This window comes from Trichoplusia ni, chromosome 5, assembly GCF_003590095.1.
Source record: "Trichoplusia ni isolate ovarian cell line Hi5 chromosome 5, tn1, whole genome shotgun sequence".
In the NCBI taxonomy this organism is placed as follows: domain Eukaryota; kingdom Metazoa; phylum Arthropoda; class Insecta; order Lepidoptera; family Noctuidae; genus Trichoplusia; species Trichoplusia ni.
This window is the reverse complement of record NC_039482.1, coordinates 2200325-2220253: the sequence shown is the minus strand read 5'-3', so window position 1 is coordinate 2220253 and position 19929 is coordinate 2200325. Positions and strand designations below refer to the sequence as shown.

General features: G+C 37.4%; 4 protein-coding genes across 4 annotated transcripts; all 4 read left to right on the top strand.

Annotated features, from left to right (window-relative positions):
• Positions 1–667: 667 nt before the first annotated feature.
• On the top strand, positions 668–3163 carry LOC113494030. Its single transcript, XM_026872150.1, has 6 exons — positions 668–819; positions 1349–1486; positions 1817–1965; positions 2201–2307; positions 2530–2693; positions 2930–3163. Exons 1-6 carry the CDS (start codon positions 746–748, stop codon positions 3024–3026), a joined length of 729 nt encoding a protein of 242 aa, XP_026727951.1. The 5' UTR covers positions 668–745; the 3' UTR covers positions 3027–3163.
• Positions 3164–3393: 230 nt separating this feature from the next.
• On the top strand, positions 3394–8887 carry LOC113494029. Its single transcript, XM_026872149.1, has 3 exons — positions 3394–4423; positions 4504–4635; positions 6117–8887. The coding sequence occupies exons 1-3, from the start codon at positions 3688–3690 to the stop codon at positions 8255–8257; spliced, it is 3009 nt and encodes a 1002-aa protein (XP_026727950.1). The 5' UTR covers positions 3394–3687; the 3' UTR covers positions 8258–8887.
• Positions 8888–12147: 3260 nt separating this feature from the next.
• LOC113493874 lies at positions 12148–13296 on the top strand. Its single transcript, XM_026871906.1, has 2 exons — positions 12148–12604; positions 13009–13296. The coding sequence occupies exons 1-2, from the start codon at positions 12368–12370 to the stop codon at positions 13183–13185; spliced, it is 414 nt and encodes a 137-aa protein (XP_026727707.1). The 5' UTR covers positions 12148–12367; the 3' UTR covers positions 13186–13296.
• A 1505-nt stretch (positions 13297–14801) lies between these two features.
• LOC113494027 lies at positions 14802–19193 on the top strand. The gene is made up of 4 exons (XM_026872146.1): positions 14802–15378; positions 16647–16814; positions 17575–17802; positions 18769–19193. Exons 1-4 carry the CDS (start codon positions 15304–15306, stop codon positions 18937–18939), a joined length of 642 nt encoding a protein of 213 aa, XP_026727947.1. The 5' UTR covers positions 14802–15303; the 3' UTR covers positions 18940–19193.
• Positions 19194–19929: the final 736 nt, after the last annotated feature.

Here is a 19929-nt window from a genome sequence, read left to right as displayed (position 1 = left end):
TTGGTAGCCGACGGTAAAAGTTAAGAAACTGCATTTATTTTTGTATAATGAAAATATTAAACAATATCGCAGTACCTACAGCAAAGTTAGTAATAAACTTTCCGGTTCTTATACAAAAGCTCAACTTGCACAACAAAACTCTCCCTCTCTCAGCGAGGTAGGGGAGGTAAGGATTCCCTGTTTTTCTCGAAGCCTAAACAAATGAATTCTAGGACGATGACATTTTAAGGCGTACAATGATTTTCATGTGAAATAAAATACGGCATTACATTAATCAATCTAAGTATTATGAGTGTATTGTCTGGTACCTAGATATTATGTTGTTTATAGTTTTTTTTTTTACTTTCACCTTGCTAGAGGTGCTAGAACTTTATAGGGATCAGAGAAGACCAAGATCTTTAACTCATATAAAAGGCCCTCATAATGGACAAAGGAGTGTTTAGTGCAATAAAGGTCGTGAGTTTCATCGGTCTGTGGGATGCATCCAAAAACCACCGCTCAAGTTTCCACGAGGCGCGTCTTATCGTGTAACTAGAAATTTCCTGTATAACTGAAAAATCCTGTCCTTTGTAACTGAAAAATCCGTAAAGATAAATTTCTTGAACTATTACAAAAAAAGCTTTGGGCAAATTTTCTCATACAATCTATGCAAAACATACCCTACAATTTTGACACAGTTTTCGACAGTTCCTTTCAAACCTAACATCAGGATTTTTTAATTTTAGGTTCCAAAAAATTAACAAGTATGGATCAAGTGGTTCGTCACCCAAAATACCCCGAGAGTAATGTTTTAAAATTAGGTGGATACGATCCAAATAAGTAACTATGAGCATTTAATTATTTTTTCAATATTTTAATGGTCACGGGCAACGTCAATAGTAGACATCACTTGAGTGCCTCGTGTAGGTACCTACTTACCCACAGCTTGTACAAGTGGCGAGATAATTTTTGTCTCGAATACGCTGTTGTACAGATCTATGCAGATTTAACTACTACACCGAAGAATAGATTTTATAATCATCGCTGCATAGAATTAATTATAAAGAAAACTATAGTGAAAATTCATAAAAAAGTTGCTGATTGGGCTCGGGATAGCAAAAATACTCAGTTGTTAACATCCCCCCTTGCACTTTCCCTGGAAGGGAGAAAGTCCACAAGGGAATTTTCCTGTACAAATAGAAATGGTTTATGTACTTAGGTACTAGTCAACTGGACAGCTGGTGGGGTTGAACTTGATTGTGTTGGCATAATGTAATAGAATATCTTTTCGCAGTTAACAAGAAATGCAAGGTTCTGTAATGTTTTTTTTTTTCATGTAAATACCCAGTAATATCTGAATGAATTCTAGCTATGGCATCGTCAATGTTTCACCCACCTTAATAACGAGCGAGGCTGTAACACCTGGACGCCCGCCATATTTGACTCAGAAAGCCGTCGGCAAATTCTTGGAGCCACTCACTAAGGAGCTGATGGAAGTTCCACCAAGGTACTTCCAGTATTAAGTTTTGGTATTTAGTATTGGTTTTTGTTAGTCTGCTTAAATTGGTTTTATTAAGTTTTTAAAAGCTAATGGAAATACGTAGATAGAAATAAGGTAAATTAAAATGTTTGATGTCAGAACTTATAACTGTCGGGCTCATTGTTTTAAAAACTCAAAGATTGCATCAAACTAACGTAGATACAATCATTCTATAATTTCTCCAACAATATTCTGTTTTTAGTTCGATACGTTTTAATAGATACCCGTTTGGAATACGCTGGAGAAAAAGCTTTTGTTGTAGAAATAATAACGGATAAATGTTTCATATTTGACTAGACCAACGATAGACGAACTTGACGAAGCCGTTATTGACAAGATGGTCAACAGGGACAAAGCGTTTTGGGTCGACAAACCGGGAGCCAACGATTACACATTACACGACGCCTATTATTCTTACGGGATTTTCGCCGAAGTTATACAACCAAGTAAGATAGCCTTTTTTGACTAAAAGCAATGTTGAGCATACAAGCTTATAAGTTGCCGGTTGGAAATTAGATATTTTATCCGGTATTTTTTAATAAAACTTACTACTACCATCTAGCTTATAAGAACCGGAAGAAGGCTCCCAAACAAGATAAATAAATTGACTCCAGGCTTGACAAAAAATTCATAAAATAATGAGTAAATTTACTTAACACTTTACTACAATTTTGTCAACAGCACACCAAGATGTATTTCCTCGCTCGTACCAATACGATTTGGATTGCGTGAAGTATCGGCGATTGCATGCATGTGATGGGCTTAAACCCCAACCAGATGGAAAACAAGTAAAAATGTTTATTTAAAAACTATACCTTTACACGTATGAACTTCTAATCAATATCATGGTATCTTTGTTAGCTTCCATACCTAGAAATAAGATATCGCGTATTTCACCTAGCCATTAGAAGGAGCGTTTTGTATTCTTTGACACCTATTATTCTATTACAAAAGAGGTAATGCGTAAGTAAAATGATCTTAAAAGCATTGTTTAATGCGTTTTTGCGCAGATACCTCTTAAAGCCCATTGTCGCGACTGTCGTCACATGGACATACATGCCCTGACGCCCTTTCAACTGGCGTGGGCGAAGGACCCTGGACAAAGGAGGTGGAGGTACTATCCCGACCTTACGGCTGACCTGACGCCACAACAGATACGTAAATCTATGGTGGAGTGAGTAGTCTTTGTTTCATGTAACCTATACGACTTACAGACCAAATCTCAGCCAGAATTAAAAGGTACTTTTAGAAATGTCTCTATCGAATTATTCGTCTCCGAACTTATTTTTCGATTTCATATACTTATTTAGTGTTATGAAATCGGTTTCCTTTAATGCTCATCTATTAAGCGATCGAAATCCTTCACCGTAATAATTCTTCCAAATAAGAAGTAAGTATTTTCTTTTTCAGTGTCGGACGTCCATTTCAGAATGAAGCTTGCAACTGGTATTATAAGAACTACCCACCGGTCAAACACTATTGCATAATCCGGAAATTTTCTAAATGAACTTTGTTGATATGAATGCATCTTAAGAGTGTCATTTAATTTTCTTAACAACCTAATTACATTAAGTCAATTCCTTTGTTATTATAAGTTTGAATATAGTCAAAATGTTTAATCAAATAAAAGGGACTGTTACTGAATATGGTTTTTCCAATATATAAAAATATGAAATTCGAATAATTAGGTATTATTACATTTAATTTAGCCGACCGCAGACTGGCTTTGCTCAATTGTGATTTATGCCACGAACGTACTATAATACCGTGGGTATCTTATTTATAAACTGTCGTCAAGAGATTCGAAGTAATACATTATATTACATTTATACATCCCTTCATACACGTGGCACGTTTAATGTGAAAACACAAACACGTAGTTTATGGACAAAATCGGAATATACTTTTACCACCAGCGTAAATAAAAAGTCTGTGTTGGTACCTTTTTAGATAGCTACTAACATGTGCATTCCTGCCTTTATTTACCAACATAATAAAAACTCTCCAGATTTGACATAAAGTCATAATTAACACGTCAAATGTAGAAGAAAGATTTGTTGCCAGATTTATTAGATTCCATCTTCTTTTGTTACGCAAAATGTCAAAATTATAGTGAATTGAAAAAATAAAGTAATTAAAAAATTCCCATCCCCTAAAATAAAGTTACGATGGCGAAGCAGGATGACGGCCTCTTCCTCCTGGAGGTACTCATCGACAAGATAGTTTTTGTGAAGAGTCCCTGTTTCTCTGACAAGGATTTTAGGACCTGTGTTACTATAGAATGTCCTGCAGTCGAACCTCTTGAAATATGTGATGACGACCCAGGTTCCTGTGTCGCGAAAAGTGGGGGACCCTTCGTGAAAACATTCAACAGCGGCAAATCTTGTCTGTTCTCACTCTTAGAGGGAGACATTACCAAAGCTATGAGTAACTTCCCCATAAAAATATCTGTATACAAGTCACTCCCATGCGGTTGCCTGCCGACTAAAATCGTTATGGGGGAAGCGACAATAGATATGACTAAAGAGTTTATTCAAGCTCGTAAAAAGTTTTTGGAAGACCCAACAAATGTTAGCTATCAAGCGCTGAAGGATTCCTTTCGTATCGTTGGCCCAGACGGTGCTGAGACTGGTGAAATTGTCATGTTTCTACGTATATCTTGCTTCGGGAAACTGATAATAACTAGGTTCCAAGGTGCAAGTGGCCCACCGAATTTAGGAGCCGGTGGGCAGGGACAGTCTATCGTTGATCGGTCATGCAATCCTCGAAAAGAATTTCAAACATCGCAAGACCCCTGTGTTTGTGGAGCAGCTCAAGCAGCAGCTGCTATAAGACCAGGGTCGGGCGTTCCTTGCACTGCGCCCTGCAGATCGGGCATGGGCAGAGGCGGCGTTTGCCCCACAGGTATTCTGCAGCAAAACCTATTTACTTGTAAATGTTTTTATAAATGATAGAACGCCCCACTTACGATTGTATTTTTTTAGCACAAGATCCATACAATTCCATGCCATGTGAAGATCCAGATGATCCGTGCTTTTGTTCTGGTCCCAAACCACCACCAAAACAACCAATGATATGCCGAAATACGGACCATTACTGTTTGCATGTTCCCAAAGGTGAGGCTCGCTGCGATGATATTAAAAAGTATTCGATCAAACTTTGTGGACTTTCACAAATTTTGATTCATTAATAAAATCAATCCTTGTTGGCTAATCCCCTATATTTAATTAGGATAAAAATCTGGACGAGATGTATTAAACGTATGTATATTTCCTATGCGAGCTTGCGACATCTGAATGCATGAGAATCAATTTGTTGATGGCCAGGTCCCAGTAAGCAATTTGAAGAGATAGGAACCAATTTGGGTGGAAACGAACTAAAGATTAAAGTACCAGTCAGCGCATGTATCATCAAGAAGATTAGTCAAACTCACTGCGCATTACAATGTCCTTACATGAAACAGAAAACTGAAGATGGTCCCTGTATCCCTCCTTGCGGAAAAAATCAAATAACTTTAGCTTATCCTAGTGAGAATGTTTGCTGCCGGCACTTACGTCCACAAGGCACACAGTTTACATGCACAACAGAAGGATGTGCCCAAACATCGAAGCACGGTCAACAGACAGCGTTAGCGCGCGGTGATGCAAAGCAGCAGGATTTACCTAATAAAGACGTTTTTGTATTAAAGGTGGCAAAGACTGCTATGCAGGGTGATAAAAAATGTAAATTAGAGTTAGAAGTCGTTACACCTAAGGGACCAGATAAGACACCGCCAGTTGGTAAATCAAACATAAGGGTCTCAACTGATCCGGACTGTGATTGCTGCGGCCGAAGAATTAGAAAGTCTAAAGGGAAAAGAAAACGAAATTATTAGCCTAAAAAGTTTAACTCATAGCAGTTCTAGATACTTTGTTTCCAAATTTCCTAATTATAACTATTTCTGTACCTATTTTGTCTATGCTCAATTTCATAACGATATTCCCCCTGATACAACACCAAATTGTGCAGATTGCTGCCCGCCGGGGAATAAGGTCATATTCCAAATGCCTTCGGACTCCTGCGGCATGAACCACAAGCAACGAGCTCACTTTAACTACACATCTGACGGAGTGGGAGACGTAGCCCGCGATGATCCTGGACAGCTTATGTCGCCAACGGGAGAGGAGAGCCCTGGAGTTGTGTATGACTTCCCAAAGCAAGTGATTAAGTTACGCATCGGAAAAATCATAGAGATGCCAGGCCGAAAATCGAAGTTGGAATATCAATTCATCACGCCTGCTGTTACTCAGGAAAAAGTTGTGCCCGTAATAGACACTCGCACTGCGCAATGTTTACCTAGCTGTCCTGATTGTTGTCCCTCTAAATCTCCTAAACGTAAAGCTTAAAATTTACGTTATGTAATACTATATTGATTAAATGTTTACACCAGCACAGTTCTTTTTTCTTGTACCATGAAAGTACAGTGCGTTCAATCTATAAAACTATATTTACGTTCAACTAAAAATCATTGGTCTAGTTTTTTAATTGGTGCTTTAAATGATTATTTACTAACTATACTCATTGCTAACATAAATAAAATGTCGTCAACTCGTCCTAGGTGCCCTGCCGAGCTTGCCGATTTATCAAGATTTGACGGAAGATCAAATTATGGAACTCAAAACACTCAACAAGGAATCGCAACTTCATCACGTTGAAGACCAAATCATCAATATATTCAAAAACGGATCATCAATACCATGTTCTGAGACAGCTACTATGGTCGATGAACTTTTACAAGCCTATCCCGAACAATCCAAATTTTCTTCAGAATCAGTTCAAGCTAAATTCGATCACTCTCTAAGTTCTTTGTATACCATCAGGTCTAAGAGGCGCAGCGTCTCGTTCTCTGACAAAGTAGATTATGTGTCGAAATCGTACAGTCATTTCTCTAGTTACCGAAAAAAAGAATACAGTGATATGCCTAAAAGTATGTTTGGTAAAAAGGAAACGGTTTATATGACGCTGTTCAAAGATTTCTGCCGCCATCGTACATCAGGAACACAAGCAACAGCTTCCATAAACAAATGCCTGCAAGTGTCTCACAGTAACGCCATTAATAATTACTTTGTTAACGATCCTATTTCGAACTATAGCTCCACATGTAATACATCAACTATACCCTATTCAGATTGTCCAAAACAAGTTGTGCAGGATAACAAAGTAAAATACTCAGATGTATATTTTTTTGGTAAAAAAAGAGACCATAACGAGGGGATGGGAGGCACAAGTAAGATGAAAAAACATCAGAAACAACCGCAGAAAGTCACAGCTGCTCAAGTTCAAAATGACCCCGTGAATTTAAATACAGCCTCGGTGCAAGCTCAGTCACCAAACAACACTACTGCAGCACAAACTAAAAGAACTTCTAATGGAAGTAATAACGCAAAACTAGTTTCTATTAAAGACACAAAGCCATGTCCATCAACACCTGGTGGTACTAAAGGCGACATGGTTGCTACAGTATCGCATATTAGAATTGGACCAAGAGATCCGTGTCCCGTGCACGGAATGCAACCCTGCCAAGGACCTCGATGTATTGTAGCTGCTTCGGGAGCCGATGAACAGGCACCTGTTAAGGTTTCCACGATGACTAATCCCCGCCGAGGAGTGTTTGAATTAGTAATTCGTAGGATGAACGGAGCTCCACTGGCAAGGAATGAACTAATGCTTGAGTGGACTCCACCACCAAGCCGACCGTGTGGCTCACCATGTGGTAGTCCATGCGGTCCTATGGGTCCATTTTGCCGACCATCTAAATGCAAGATGATTGTTTGCCGACCTACACCGTGCAGGCCGCCCAGATGCTGTAAAAAGGCATGTAAAAAGCCATGTGGGCCCATGCCATGCCGACCGGTGCCATGCCGACCAGTACCATGCCGACCGGTGCCATGTAAGAGGTGCTGCAAGACGCCTTGTTGTGGAAAGTCTTGTCAACCCTGCAAGCCTTGTGTGCCCCCACCACGATGCAGGCCGGCATGTGTACCACCGCGTTGTAGACCATGTATTCCGAAAAAATGCAGGCCCTGCCCTCCACCGCGATGCAACCCTTGTGCTCCACCAGTATGCAGTCCATGCTCTCCACCGAGCTGTTGCCCACCCCCGCGATGCAGGCCCTGCCCGCCGCCGCGGTGTAAGCCTTGCCCGCCTCCGCGGTGCAGGCCTTGCCCGCCACCACGATGCAAGCCCTGCCCTCCACCACGATGCAGGCCTTGTCCCCCTCCACCATGCAAAGCTCCTTGCCTACTACCTTGTGGTCAGCCACCCTGCGGGGCATCTTGTAGCTCGCCTTGCACTTCTCCATGCAAAAGCTCACCCTGCTTAAGACCCTGCCCCGTTGGGTACAGGAAACTTCCTCGTAAGACTCGCAGCCAACCAAAAATTAAAGCACATCGTAAATTTATATCTCCTTGCTTAAACCGCTCTAAAGCTTGTCCAGTGGTACGTTCTCGCAGCGTACCTGGACCTTGCATCACATGTTGCAGTGCATCTATATGCCCACCTAGGAAGTGTTGCTCGGTCTTTCCCTGCCCATCACGCAAGTATTGCCCTATATACGTTTGCTCGGCAAGAAAATGTTTTCCTAAGCCCTGCCCGCCTGCAAAATGCTGCCAGCTACCATGCCCACCACGGAAGTGCTGTTCGGTGTATCCCTGCAAGCCAGTAAAGTGTTGCAAGAGCAGCTGCTCGACTTGCTGTTAATATCAAAACATCATCAACTATGACGTTTATAACAAATTTATATAATTACGTAAATAAACATATTTTAAGAAGACATGGTAGTGTTTCAAATAATGGATTGATTTAATAATATAGACAATTATAGCCGTGCTTTTGAAGAAACAACGGTAAGTGGGCACGCTCGGCATGGCATGCAAGGCTGATTACACCTCACATCTTTGTAATTCAGTTGCGTATATTTAGACATAGACGCTTCGATTGTCCGGTCATATTTTATGTAATACATTCTATGCGGATTGTCGGACATTAGTGCTGTAAACATATAACTATATTATTTTCTTCTATATTTCACTCTTAAGATTTAAATATTATAAGGACATACGGACAATCTTTGCGAGTTGAATTTCTAATATCATTTAATAATTATATTTTGATACAGCACAGCGAAGAATTACTATAAAATCTGGTCTCGTGATTAAGTTGCTGAAATGTGCAGTGATATTAACAAATGAAGACAGAAGATTGTCCAAGTATTGTCAACAAAGTCATGTCGTAGAATAAAAGTTTACTCATGTATCTTTTGCAAACGAAGTTTTCGTAATACACCCACGATGCCACACTAGTTACAAATATAAGACATACTAATATCAAGTGTTATATTGTATTAATAGGCCTTTGGCCTGGCCCCCTAGTATTAAATCGGGAATTAATATTGTATTTCAGGCGGACAAAGAAGCAGGCAGGCTATTTGTCCTGATAATACTAGGTACATTCATAACTGATCACTTTCTAAATGAATCCTCTCGGCATGCCTCCCCAAGCTACCATTGATTGAAGCTTTTAGCAGAACTCTCTGATCTGTTTGTAATACAGTTAGCTCGCCTTTGTAAAGCATCCACCACTTTATATGAACGAACGAAGTTTTGGCGACAAAACATGAGTACACGTAGTTATAAACGGTAAGCTACGGATTTTTTAAATCAATTTTAGCAAATAAACTCAAAATTGCTTCATCTTAGTTTAAGCGCCTGTTTCACTATCACTGATTAAACGCTATCTGGCAGATGAATTGAAAAATATGTAATTTTTTCAAATCATCTGTCTTGTAATTTAACGGCCTTATTTAACTTATTTGGCGGTGGTGAAACAGGCCCTAATTATTTATTACATGCTCTTGCTAATCAGAAATTTATCTTATATCTGCATATTCGGTAGTGACATAATTTAGAAGGCACACGAAAAGTGATTTTTCTAGCAGGTTTTCTTTTGAATTGTATTCATGAAGGATTGCAACGCATCGCCATACACCGACACAAAAACGCGGATGACGTAGCTCGGCGGTTCAGGTTTAGTCAGTAAAAGTCTGACACTACCCATTTCCTCCCCCGAGGGAGTGGGGATTTTCCCGCCTTACCAAAAAAAAAAGGTTTTCTTTTGAAGTCTTTTCAATTCTTGTTCTCTTCAGTGACATATCATGTCATGAGGCATATTTAAATGGACTTAACTACACCTTTCTGTTAGCTGAATTACTAACGCTAACCTTAAGGTACCAAAAATTCAAATCCGGGCGACTAAAAGACTGAGTGGTCAAGTGAGAGCTAGGAACGTCGTGTTGCTCCCAGTTTTACCCACGTTTTTAAACACTGACTCTTTTTTTTGGTTGTCGTTCCGTATGCATTTTTGAAACTCAATTTTGGGGCACTTCCCGGTATGCTAGCAAACTGACATTTTCAGGGTAGCTTCAAACCCGATGACAACGCCATTTACAACTATAAAAAAGTCTGGACCGATTTTAATAACACTTGAATAGTGGGATTTTAGATTTTTAAAATCTATTAACTTTATCGTCAAAATGTGCCTGTAAATGTACCTATAATTATACATATAGTTTAAATGAGAAATAATAGCAATGGAACATTTAGATAAATAATATTAAAATCGATTATTATTATCGCCACAAACGAAACTAGCGAAATTAGGAACCTACAAGAAAGAGATCATCACCTTAAGTATCTAAAAAAGTTATGATGGTAAGCTTTTAAAAACTATAGATACAGAGCTGCATTGACAAAACACCGGATTCGACTGAAAGAAAATCACACCTTTCAACCGTTTACAGTAGGTATGCAACGAACTACGCACAGGTACAATGAAGAGACATTTTACACAAAGCTTACCTAAGTAACATTCTTAACGACCGAATTCCATTATTTTGAGTAAGTTTGAACGAATAAATTTATCAACAAACAATCAATAAACAACCTAATACGAAGAAGAACAAAAAGAATCAAGTTTCAACGAACTAGGTACTTTAGTTCGCGATCAAAGCTTTTCAGTAAGAATAAAATGCGCCTAAACGAAGAGGTTCGTCGTTTTATAGCGGGTAGCTTGAGGCTACATATCATATGTAATATGTAATAGGTACATAATATATATTACTAGCTGACCCAGCAAACGTTGTTTTGCCGAATAAATTATTTCTAGTTGTGTATTTTTAATGCCACACTATGAAAAAAAATCGTCCAAAAAATAAAATATTTTTTTAGTCTGAGCAACCCTTATCGCTAAGGGGTATGAAAAATAGATGTTAGCCGATTCACAGACCTACTGAATACGCATATAAAATTTGATTTAAATCGGTTAAGCCGTTTCGGAGGAGTACGGTAACTAACATCGTGACACGGGAATTTTATATATTAGAAGAATATATTACACAAATAAAAAAAAATACAAAAATTCTGCGTAATCGGAAAACAGTATGTAGCGGCAAAATTACAGACAAAGGGAAACAGGTGCAAGTAAATCAAAATCGATAGTTACGCAATCATCAACAATTGTCAGGTATTTAATGAATATAGTGGAATAAAGAAACGCATAGTAACTTACGTTTTAACCTACGACGGAAAACGTAGAAGGATTTAGTTCAAGGTGATGTAGTCTGTATCTATTTTTCATATTAACACTTCTTAAAAAGCGACAATTTCATTTTGTACATATTATTTTGTAGACTTTTTAGTCATTTTCAAAATTGTTAATTTAAATTATCCACAGCGCTTAAAAATGACAAAATAAGGGCACATTTCTCGTAGTAACATTATCTAGCATTAAACTTAACTTAGCTTTAAGCTTTAAATAAAATAGCGCCTTCTGCAACGAAGGTAATGCAAACTAAATAAAAACAACAAGCAGTGGAATGGGGTAAATAGAGATGCCCGGAATAAAAAAACAACTTTACGAAGAGATACTTATTTTTTACATCAAATCACACCCTTAGTTTAAATAAAATAAGCTCTGTTTTCAATGATTCAATAATTCAAAGTGCCCATAATCAACCCAGAGTCTGAAATACGTTTGAAACATTGCTAATATAGTGTCGCTTTTCAGCCTATATTATCTCTATCTACCCCATTTTACGGCACTCTTAAACTAGAGGCAATTTATAAACTAACAACTCACTTGTGATCACCACCTCAAGGAACAGAGTCGCTTATCTACTACTACTAACTTCAACTATGATCTACACTGGTTGAGAGTATAGTATACATATAGGTAATATGTATATGTAGTTGATCACAGCCCTACCTGGACGAAAACATGCTAACTAACAAGTAATGCATTCGCAATAAACAAAATGTACTGCGTAGTTCCAGACACACGACATAGATGGCGCTGTAAGCAAAGTAATTCATGGAGGAAAATTGAGCAATTATTCGATGTCTGTTGAATTTTCGGAATGTTGCAATTTATATTCCAGTTACCCAGCATAGTTTTTGATAGTCAGAGCCTGCATTCGTGGCTTAATCTGTTCACATTATGATGTTAGAGAGAGAGAAACTTTTTAAACATTTTCATTGGTCTCCGAATTAAACTATGAACGTTTTTGTTTCTTAAAATTTATCAATATTGTTATCGAGGCTAGTCCAAGCGATTGAGTGTCGAAGAAAGATGTTGTATTTTATTAGTTCCCTTAGATTTGGACTTATAAACATTTAAAGAGTATTTACATACTCACCAAAGACACTAAAGAAAAATGTAACTCTACTTCACCAAAAAATCTGTCAAGTAAGTGTATAATACCAAATCTCTTAATGGCGCATTAAAATTTTAGTTCGAAATAATAAACATTTTAAAATGTCTGACCACACTAATACCAGTCCCAAAAGTACACAAGTGCAGAGCAAAGTCAATAGTTCAAGTAGTCCGAAGCAGCAGGCATCAGCAGCAGCAGCATCAGCAGGGTCAGGGGGAGCGCCGCCTAGTAAAAAGGGCCCTTGTCCGTGGCTATGTAACCTGGTGCCCACCAACCTCCCCGCTCCGGGGCCAGCCCAGGCTGTGCTACATCCCAGGAAAGATGTATTTGTTCTAAAGGTATAGATATTCAAATTATTTGGCAAATCATAATTTGGACGAAGTTTTATTTGGCCCCCGATTCTTTTCTTGATGGAATAACTCAGTATTTAAAAGACAAAAAAAAGATATTTTTTTTCATGTGGGTTACAAAGCTTCATGAATAGTATATTGTGGCCATCACATTCTATCGTGATTAATACAGGTGTGGCAAATATGGTTTAAATTGGGGAATTTAAAAGTATATTGGTCATGCAACGGTAAATTAATACTAAAAACTTTAAACAAACATCAAAATCAAAACATCATTAAACACTTTTAATAATCTTTTGTAAGAAGACAACTTTATTCACAACCCCTAGCATATATCTCTTTTCATACCCTAAACTTAACTTCCAATTGAAGAATCTTTTCACGTTTCATAGGTAGCAAAAGTCGGTCCGAATGGCGATCGTCGGTGCAAGATGGAACTTGAGCTGGTTACTCCCAAAGGTCCTGAAAAGAAGCCGCCATGTCGTATCGACACCAGAGAGACCCAGTGTGAACCAGAGCCGCCACCGTGCTGTTGTTGTATGAGACAAAAAAAGAAGAGGAAAATGTAAACTTAAATAAAAACAGGGAAAATTCTATGGAACTTAAAAACCATGTTTTCGAAATGACCTTTTTTATATTAATTTTTGATTTCAATAAAAAACCTTTAAAAGCCGATCAAATTTTGAGTGATTCTCTATAAAAAAGTAATTTTCAAGATCAAATTGGTCACATTTGTCCCACATAATATATACTTAAAGTACCAATCTTGGTACGTCTCAAATCTGCAATAGAATTAGGTCAATTCCATCTGAACTGCATCCCAGCTTAACAATTATACTCGAGCAATTGACATTCATAGCCCGATAAATATCGATATGCCTATCAATTGTCGGCGATTGTTTCACTGGCGACCACCCATCGATGCATTGAACCTCCACATCCACAATAAGCGAGCTAAACGCTTAATTGAAGTGCATTCATTGTTAAGTTCTTAACTAGCAGTGTCAAAATATACCAGGCAATGATTTTGTTGAACAAGCACAGGAAGAAAACGTGTTTTCGCTGGATACTTGAAGCAAAGTCCTGTAATGGGGTTTGAATTGACCTACCACTATGCAGTGGTATGAATTGACTATTTATAAATATTGTTAGGTTATAAATAAGGCTAGATCAAAACTGGAGATTTATTTTCATGCAGCACTGCAAGACAGAAAAGCTTTTATTTAATACTTTTATAAATGAAATGAAATGATTAATCTTAAGATGGGTAAGACAGCGTAAATCCTGGATATCTAAAGTTGTAACGTCTAAAAATACCTTTAACGTTAAAAGTAAAGAAGAACTGGTCTAAAGCTTTAGGTCCCTAACACACTGGTGTGATGGTGTTTTACGAGCATTGGCACTATCCTAACGTCTGCGTAAAACTCACTGTGATCAAAAGCTAATTTTTACGTCGTGAGTAAACGCGGGACACACTTCACGGCGTTTCAGGTTCAGTAAGAGCCTGACACTACCCACTCTCGCCCCCGAATACTTAGGTGGTTGTCCATGAGGAACCCCAAACCCAAAAAAGGTCCATGATGACCACGCTGTCCGGTAGAACGATGTGTCTGTACAAGTGCGCAAAATTTACCACTTGACGCCCAAAAGGTACCGCATTAAGAAAAAGCCGCAGTAAAGACGTTGGACGTCAACGCTAGTAAAACGCTAGTGGGAACACAGCCTTACATGCTCTTTCTTTCTGCGTTTTATTTTTAGTTTCCAACAAGAGTCGTGGACTTCGGCATTGAGTTTATTTCCTGCAGATCGCGATATCCTTTGATCTATGGCCGATGATCGCTCAGTGTCGCGTGACGAAACACCCGTTGATAACGCATTGTTTTCGATGTCTGAACTGAGTTCATGGTTATCGTACAGTTACGGTACCTTTACATTTGTGATTCATTTATATAATGCATTCTGTTATGATACGTGATATTTATACCTTTTCATAACCTTTAGTTTATCTGCAATAGGCTAATTGTATTATTCGACGGGTACGACACACTCGAAAGAAATTCGAATGCCCATGTTTTAAGACGATAGATATAATGTAGAAAAAATTCGAACCACATAAAATAACACAAAAAAGTTATGGTAAGGGTATATTATTACGCCACGACAGCAGAAATATTCGCATAGAAGGGTGTAGCGAAATGGTTCTAAAAATTAAATGTATTTAAAGAAAGTATCAAGGAAATCCGATCTATTAGCTACAAATAAACATAGAATGCCTTTAATATTTTATTTTATAAGAACGGATGACGTTATGTCTATTGTAACGAAACAAAATTATGTGGGTAGCGAATTTTGAGGTGTCATATTGTGTAGGATGTTTCGCAAGGACACTCTTGAAAGTATAATAGGTGAACTTTATCTTGAGATCTCTATTTTTATAAAATTCCTAAAAAAATACTTTACATCGTATATCAACATATCGTACTGAATTTACACGATAATATTAATCTAACTTCCATATTTTCTCAGACTAAAAACTGTATAAAACTTTGTCTATATAATAGAGAAAAAAAACTAAATCCATAGTCAAAGAACGTGACATAGAAGTTCTATCAAAATTTCCCATGAGTTTACTGGTTCTAAATTTCTGTTCTTTTCTCGATAATTAATTGTGTGATACACAAACATCAATGGCTAAGGCAGACGCGCCCCCGAAACCAAAAAAACCGTATGAAGAAATAAGTGCTATATTTAATGGGAACGAGGTGAGATTTCTGAAAATATTTGGGCTACATTCGATATCTCGATCTAGGAATATTGTTTTTTTGCAGTTGTTACGTAACTCTGTAGCTTTAAATCACATTTGCCAGCAATATGACTTGGAAAATGATTTGTACACAGTTTCCCTTTAAACGTCACTGCAAAGCGAAGGCATGGTTTCCTTTTTCTCACTTTTGATATGTTGTGGGAAGGGGAAACAAAATTAAGTTAGCATTGATATTGATATGAAACCTTGACCTGTCAGTGTAAAGACCAATTTTCTTTGGTCAGCCGCGACCAAGCCCCGTTTATGACATTGTAAGTACTGTTAGAGGATAAAGTCGTTGGTATTCACACCATGACATGTTAGGACATTCCAGTACTCGATGCTCTGTGGAATACAAAGCAGGTGGCCTTTCCAAGCATCCTCTTTTGAGTTCACCGCATCCAATACCTTCCGGTTCTATTTACTTGATGCACTATTTCTCTTGAGACGAAACCAAGGTTACAACGACGAGTCTCATTTGTGTAAAACGTGTTTGAAAAGGCCTTGGGCATATTATAAATGTTGCTTTTATGCATGGTCATATAAAATCGTGAAATTAAAATAGCAATAGTGAAAGAGAGAGCCTTAATAATGGGCCCACTGCTGGGCATAGGCCCAACAACCAGTCCTTTGCCTTCTGAATCCAATCAGAGTTTAGCTATTTTAAGTATCTACTATAATTTTTACCCAACTGAGAAAAGGAATTTGGAAGAGTTGTCAAAAACAAGTAAATTCTTTCGACATGGATTTAAAGAAAATAGATCTCGTGTTTTTTTTTGCATTGCAAAGACAAAATAAAAAGTTACCAAACACCTTAAGTATTAGATTGAAATATAATCCATGGTTATACACATTACACCAGTCACGTTCCGCTTATAAAGCAAATTCTTGAATACAGAGACTGAGGACATACTTTTTTTCTACATTATGAAAGAGTCTAAGAACATAAACTTTTTTGTGTGTTCAGTAAGTATTTTTTGCGTTACATATTATTAGCACATAATGTGTAAGCGTTTTCGCTTTTAAAAGCCCATGGATATGAGCGCTAACAGCAGGCTTATTTCAGTGAGGATTTATAAACCGCGAAAAGTAGTGCAAAAAAAAACCGGTCCAAGATAATTACTGGAGGACAACTATCAACAAAAAATCATGTGACTGTTCAGTAATACTGGACTACCAACCTACCACATTTCATAGAAGATTCTTTATACCAGTTCATTGTTTTAGGTAAAAATACGTGTACCCAAAAGCACGTCGAAGCCGCCAAAGCTGACTCCATCTCAGTTGAAGCTGCAGCAGAGTTGTACGTGTGACGAAGAAGGTTCTATATGCTCGGAGACATGCGGCATGATCAAAGGCGAAGGCAGCTGTCCGGCGAATAGGCTTGACTTTCAGGTGACGATGAAACTTAATATTTTAAAGCTGAAATGTTTCCAAGTTGGTAAGAATGGCTGTCGGATCAGATCGTTTAGAAAAAAAAAATGTTGTAATATTAAGGTTGGATAACACAAGGCATCGGGCAAATAATGATAGTAGGTTAATTGAAGTTTCAGACTAAAATTTGATATAATAAGGACTTGTTACATAAAAGCTTTCTTCAGACGGTGGTCGAGACATCACCTACCGCTGTGCAAATCCTTGAACATATCAATCCAAAAACTGTAATAAGCAAAATAAATTACCTAACCAAAGAAAATTGATAACAATTTTCTTCTTTATTACATTCGCAAATTATTTCGTACTTACATTAATTTACTTTTGCTAGTTGAATTTTGTATCTATTTTGGATGTCTTTTGACACACGTTGACGTCAATTTCTCCCACGTGTAGCGTGGGCGTAATAAATCCTTTGTTGAAGGTATACCTTGAGGCACGGGGATATTAAGGACGTCGCGACATGTTGTTTCACCCCACAAATTCCATTTTCAGTGTCTAATGACGCAAATTCACGAAATTAAGTGTAATCATATCTGTCTGTCACTAATTGGCTAATTTGATGTTTTTCTATCCTTATTGGAAACGGGACAACAAAGAAATATTATATACCAAACTAATTAGGATCGATAAAGCTCATTAGAAACTGTACAGTGCCGTTCAGACAGAATATATCTGAAGAAAAAAATATTTTTATGAACTTGACTTTTTGTTCTTATAGATACCAGATGACATTTGCGAATCGCTAACACATCGAACGGCGTTAAACTCGGAGATGGTTTACGCGAAGACGGGAACGAATGATACTATGTGTAACATTTGCAACGTGACGCCTAAGGACGCGCCGAAAGGGGTGCAGGCACAGAAAGTTTTGCATCCAGATAAAGATGTCTTTATACTGAAGATTGGGAAGCAAACTGATGAACCAAATCGCACTGGAAATATAGAGGTGAGATCACAGTTTTACTTTCAAAAAAATGTGAAAATATACAATAAGAATTTCAAAATTTCGTTTATGTATAAATATACATACATAGTTCAAAAATTTCCCCAATTCGATTAATTTTGATTTCAAATTTAAAACATTAATTAAAGATGAAGGAGATGAAAGAAATGAAAATAAAAGATGAAAAGCCATTTTAAATAATTTTATTTATTACATGTACAGTAAATAAATACTAAAACAGTTGACGAGGCTACACGTGTATTTTAGTTATGTAACTCAATTGATAAACAAACTAAAAAAACTAGACTCAAGTATACCTAAATCTTATTTTCATATTGTAACCATCGAGAATCCAGTCAGGGCAAATTACATTTCACCTCAATCTAACCCTTTCACGAAAGTACCGTCAGGTTACATAATAATTTTACTTCTCAGGCTCTTAGCTTATACAAAAACGTATGTTACCAAACCGGTCACATTGGGGGCCGTAATTGTGAATATAATTACAAGCTTCGCAAGAAAGCCGTTTGTTAAGGATTGGTATGCATATTTTGCCCAAAATTATAAGTGAAAATGGATCTGGAGACGTGTAGTCTTACGCTCTTATAGGGAGAAATGTTATGCTGATAATATTGTTTATAATAACTTCTAAGAAATTCAATAGTCAGGTGTTTCTGCGCATAGTATCTATAAGCTATTTTACAATAAAGGATAGGCTAAGGCTTGAGGTAGGTACGATTTGTTTTAGACTCTAATGTATTAGTTTATATACCATGTGCAATAATGTTAGTAAAACACCCTGTCTATCTAACAGTTAAAGTATTATTATTACTTATTAGTAAAAATATTATTACTTATTTAAAATTAGAAACAACATTTGTAAAGAATAGATTTGGCGCGTTGCTGAGAAATACTTAAAAAAAATAATGTAATTTGCAAGTTGAGCATATTTTGTTACACGTTTTTTAGGTGGAGCTTGTAACACCTCGAGCGCCGGCTAAAGCGCAGCCGAAGACACACAACTGCATACAGATCCAGTGCGAGGAGGAGGACATCCCGTGCTGCATGCCGTGCAGGACCTGTCGGGGAGTCACCCCCAAAAAGAGGAAGCTCAAGAGGCCCCGGTGTTGCCCCTACTAACCCAAACCGCACGATGATCAGGGTTGAATTTACTCAAGACATTTTCACCCTAGTTGAATTTAAGCAAGACATTTCATCCAGGATGAAGGAACGGATTTCATCCCGGGTGATTATTTTCATGTCTCTCTCACCCAGGTTCTGTTTAAGCCAAGTATCTCTGTTATGGTTAAGTAATTATATATTAAACTGTATCAAAATAATTTCAACTAAAAAGAATCCAAATATATACACAGGATTTAGGAAATATTAGTAAATTGATGTAGTTTTATTTGCCTTCCATATTGTTTAAGCCGTCTAATAGAAATTGCCTTTATTGTATTAATTGAAGTCGAACGGCAGAGCTATTGACCAGACCTATATTCGTTGAAAAGTGATCTAGGACAAAGATTGCCTTTATCGAAACGACTTCTTAATTGTCTCATGAGCATAACTTTACGACTACAACGCTTTTTAACGTATAGATAGAGCCTGAATTTAGAATTTTGAAATTTTGAATAGTAATTAATAATATCATTTCTGTATTAGAGTTAACGAAGTTCAATGAGTTATTGTTCTTATAAACCCATATAATCAGTCTTTTTTCTAACGGCACACGTAATAAAAATTTAAATCATTGATTCTTTTAACTGATGAACTAATGACAGAATATTTAAAAGTAGGTCAAATTGATAAAAACTCGTTTTAATTAGGTACTCACCCACTTACCTTGAGGAGAATAAAGCACAATGCTCGTTAGGAACCTCTGTTCGTTTCTTAGCTCTGTTCAATGCCTTAATCGGTACTGCAGACGTATCAACAGGCGGCGAATGTTGCATCAGACTGTAAAATGTTCGTTGATATGAGACCGGCAATGAACTTGCCCAAAAGCGGCTTCTAACTCTGAACATTCGTAATTTTTAAATGAAGGCCAAGAATAAATTAATGTACAGTTTTAATATGGGTATAGATCTAAGTATCTATTATTGTTCAGTCGTTTTACGAATGAATTGT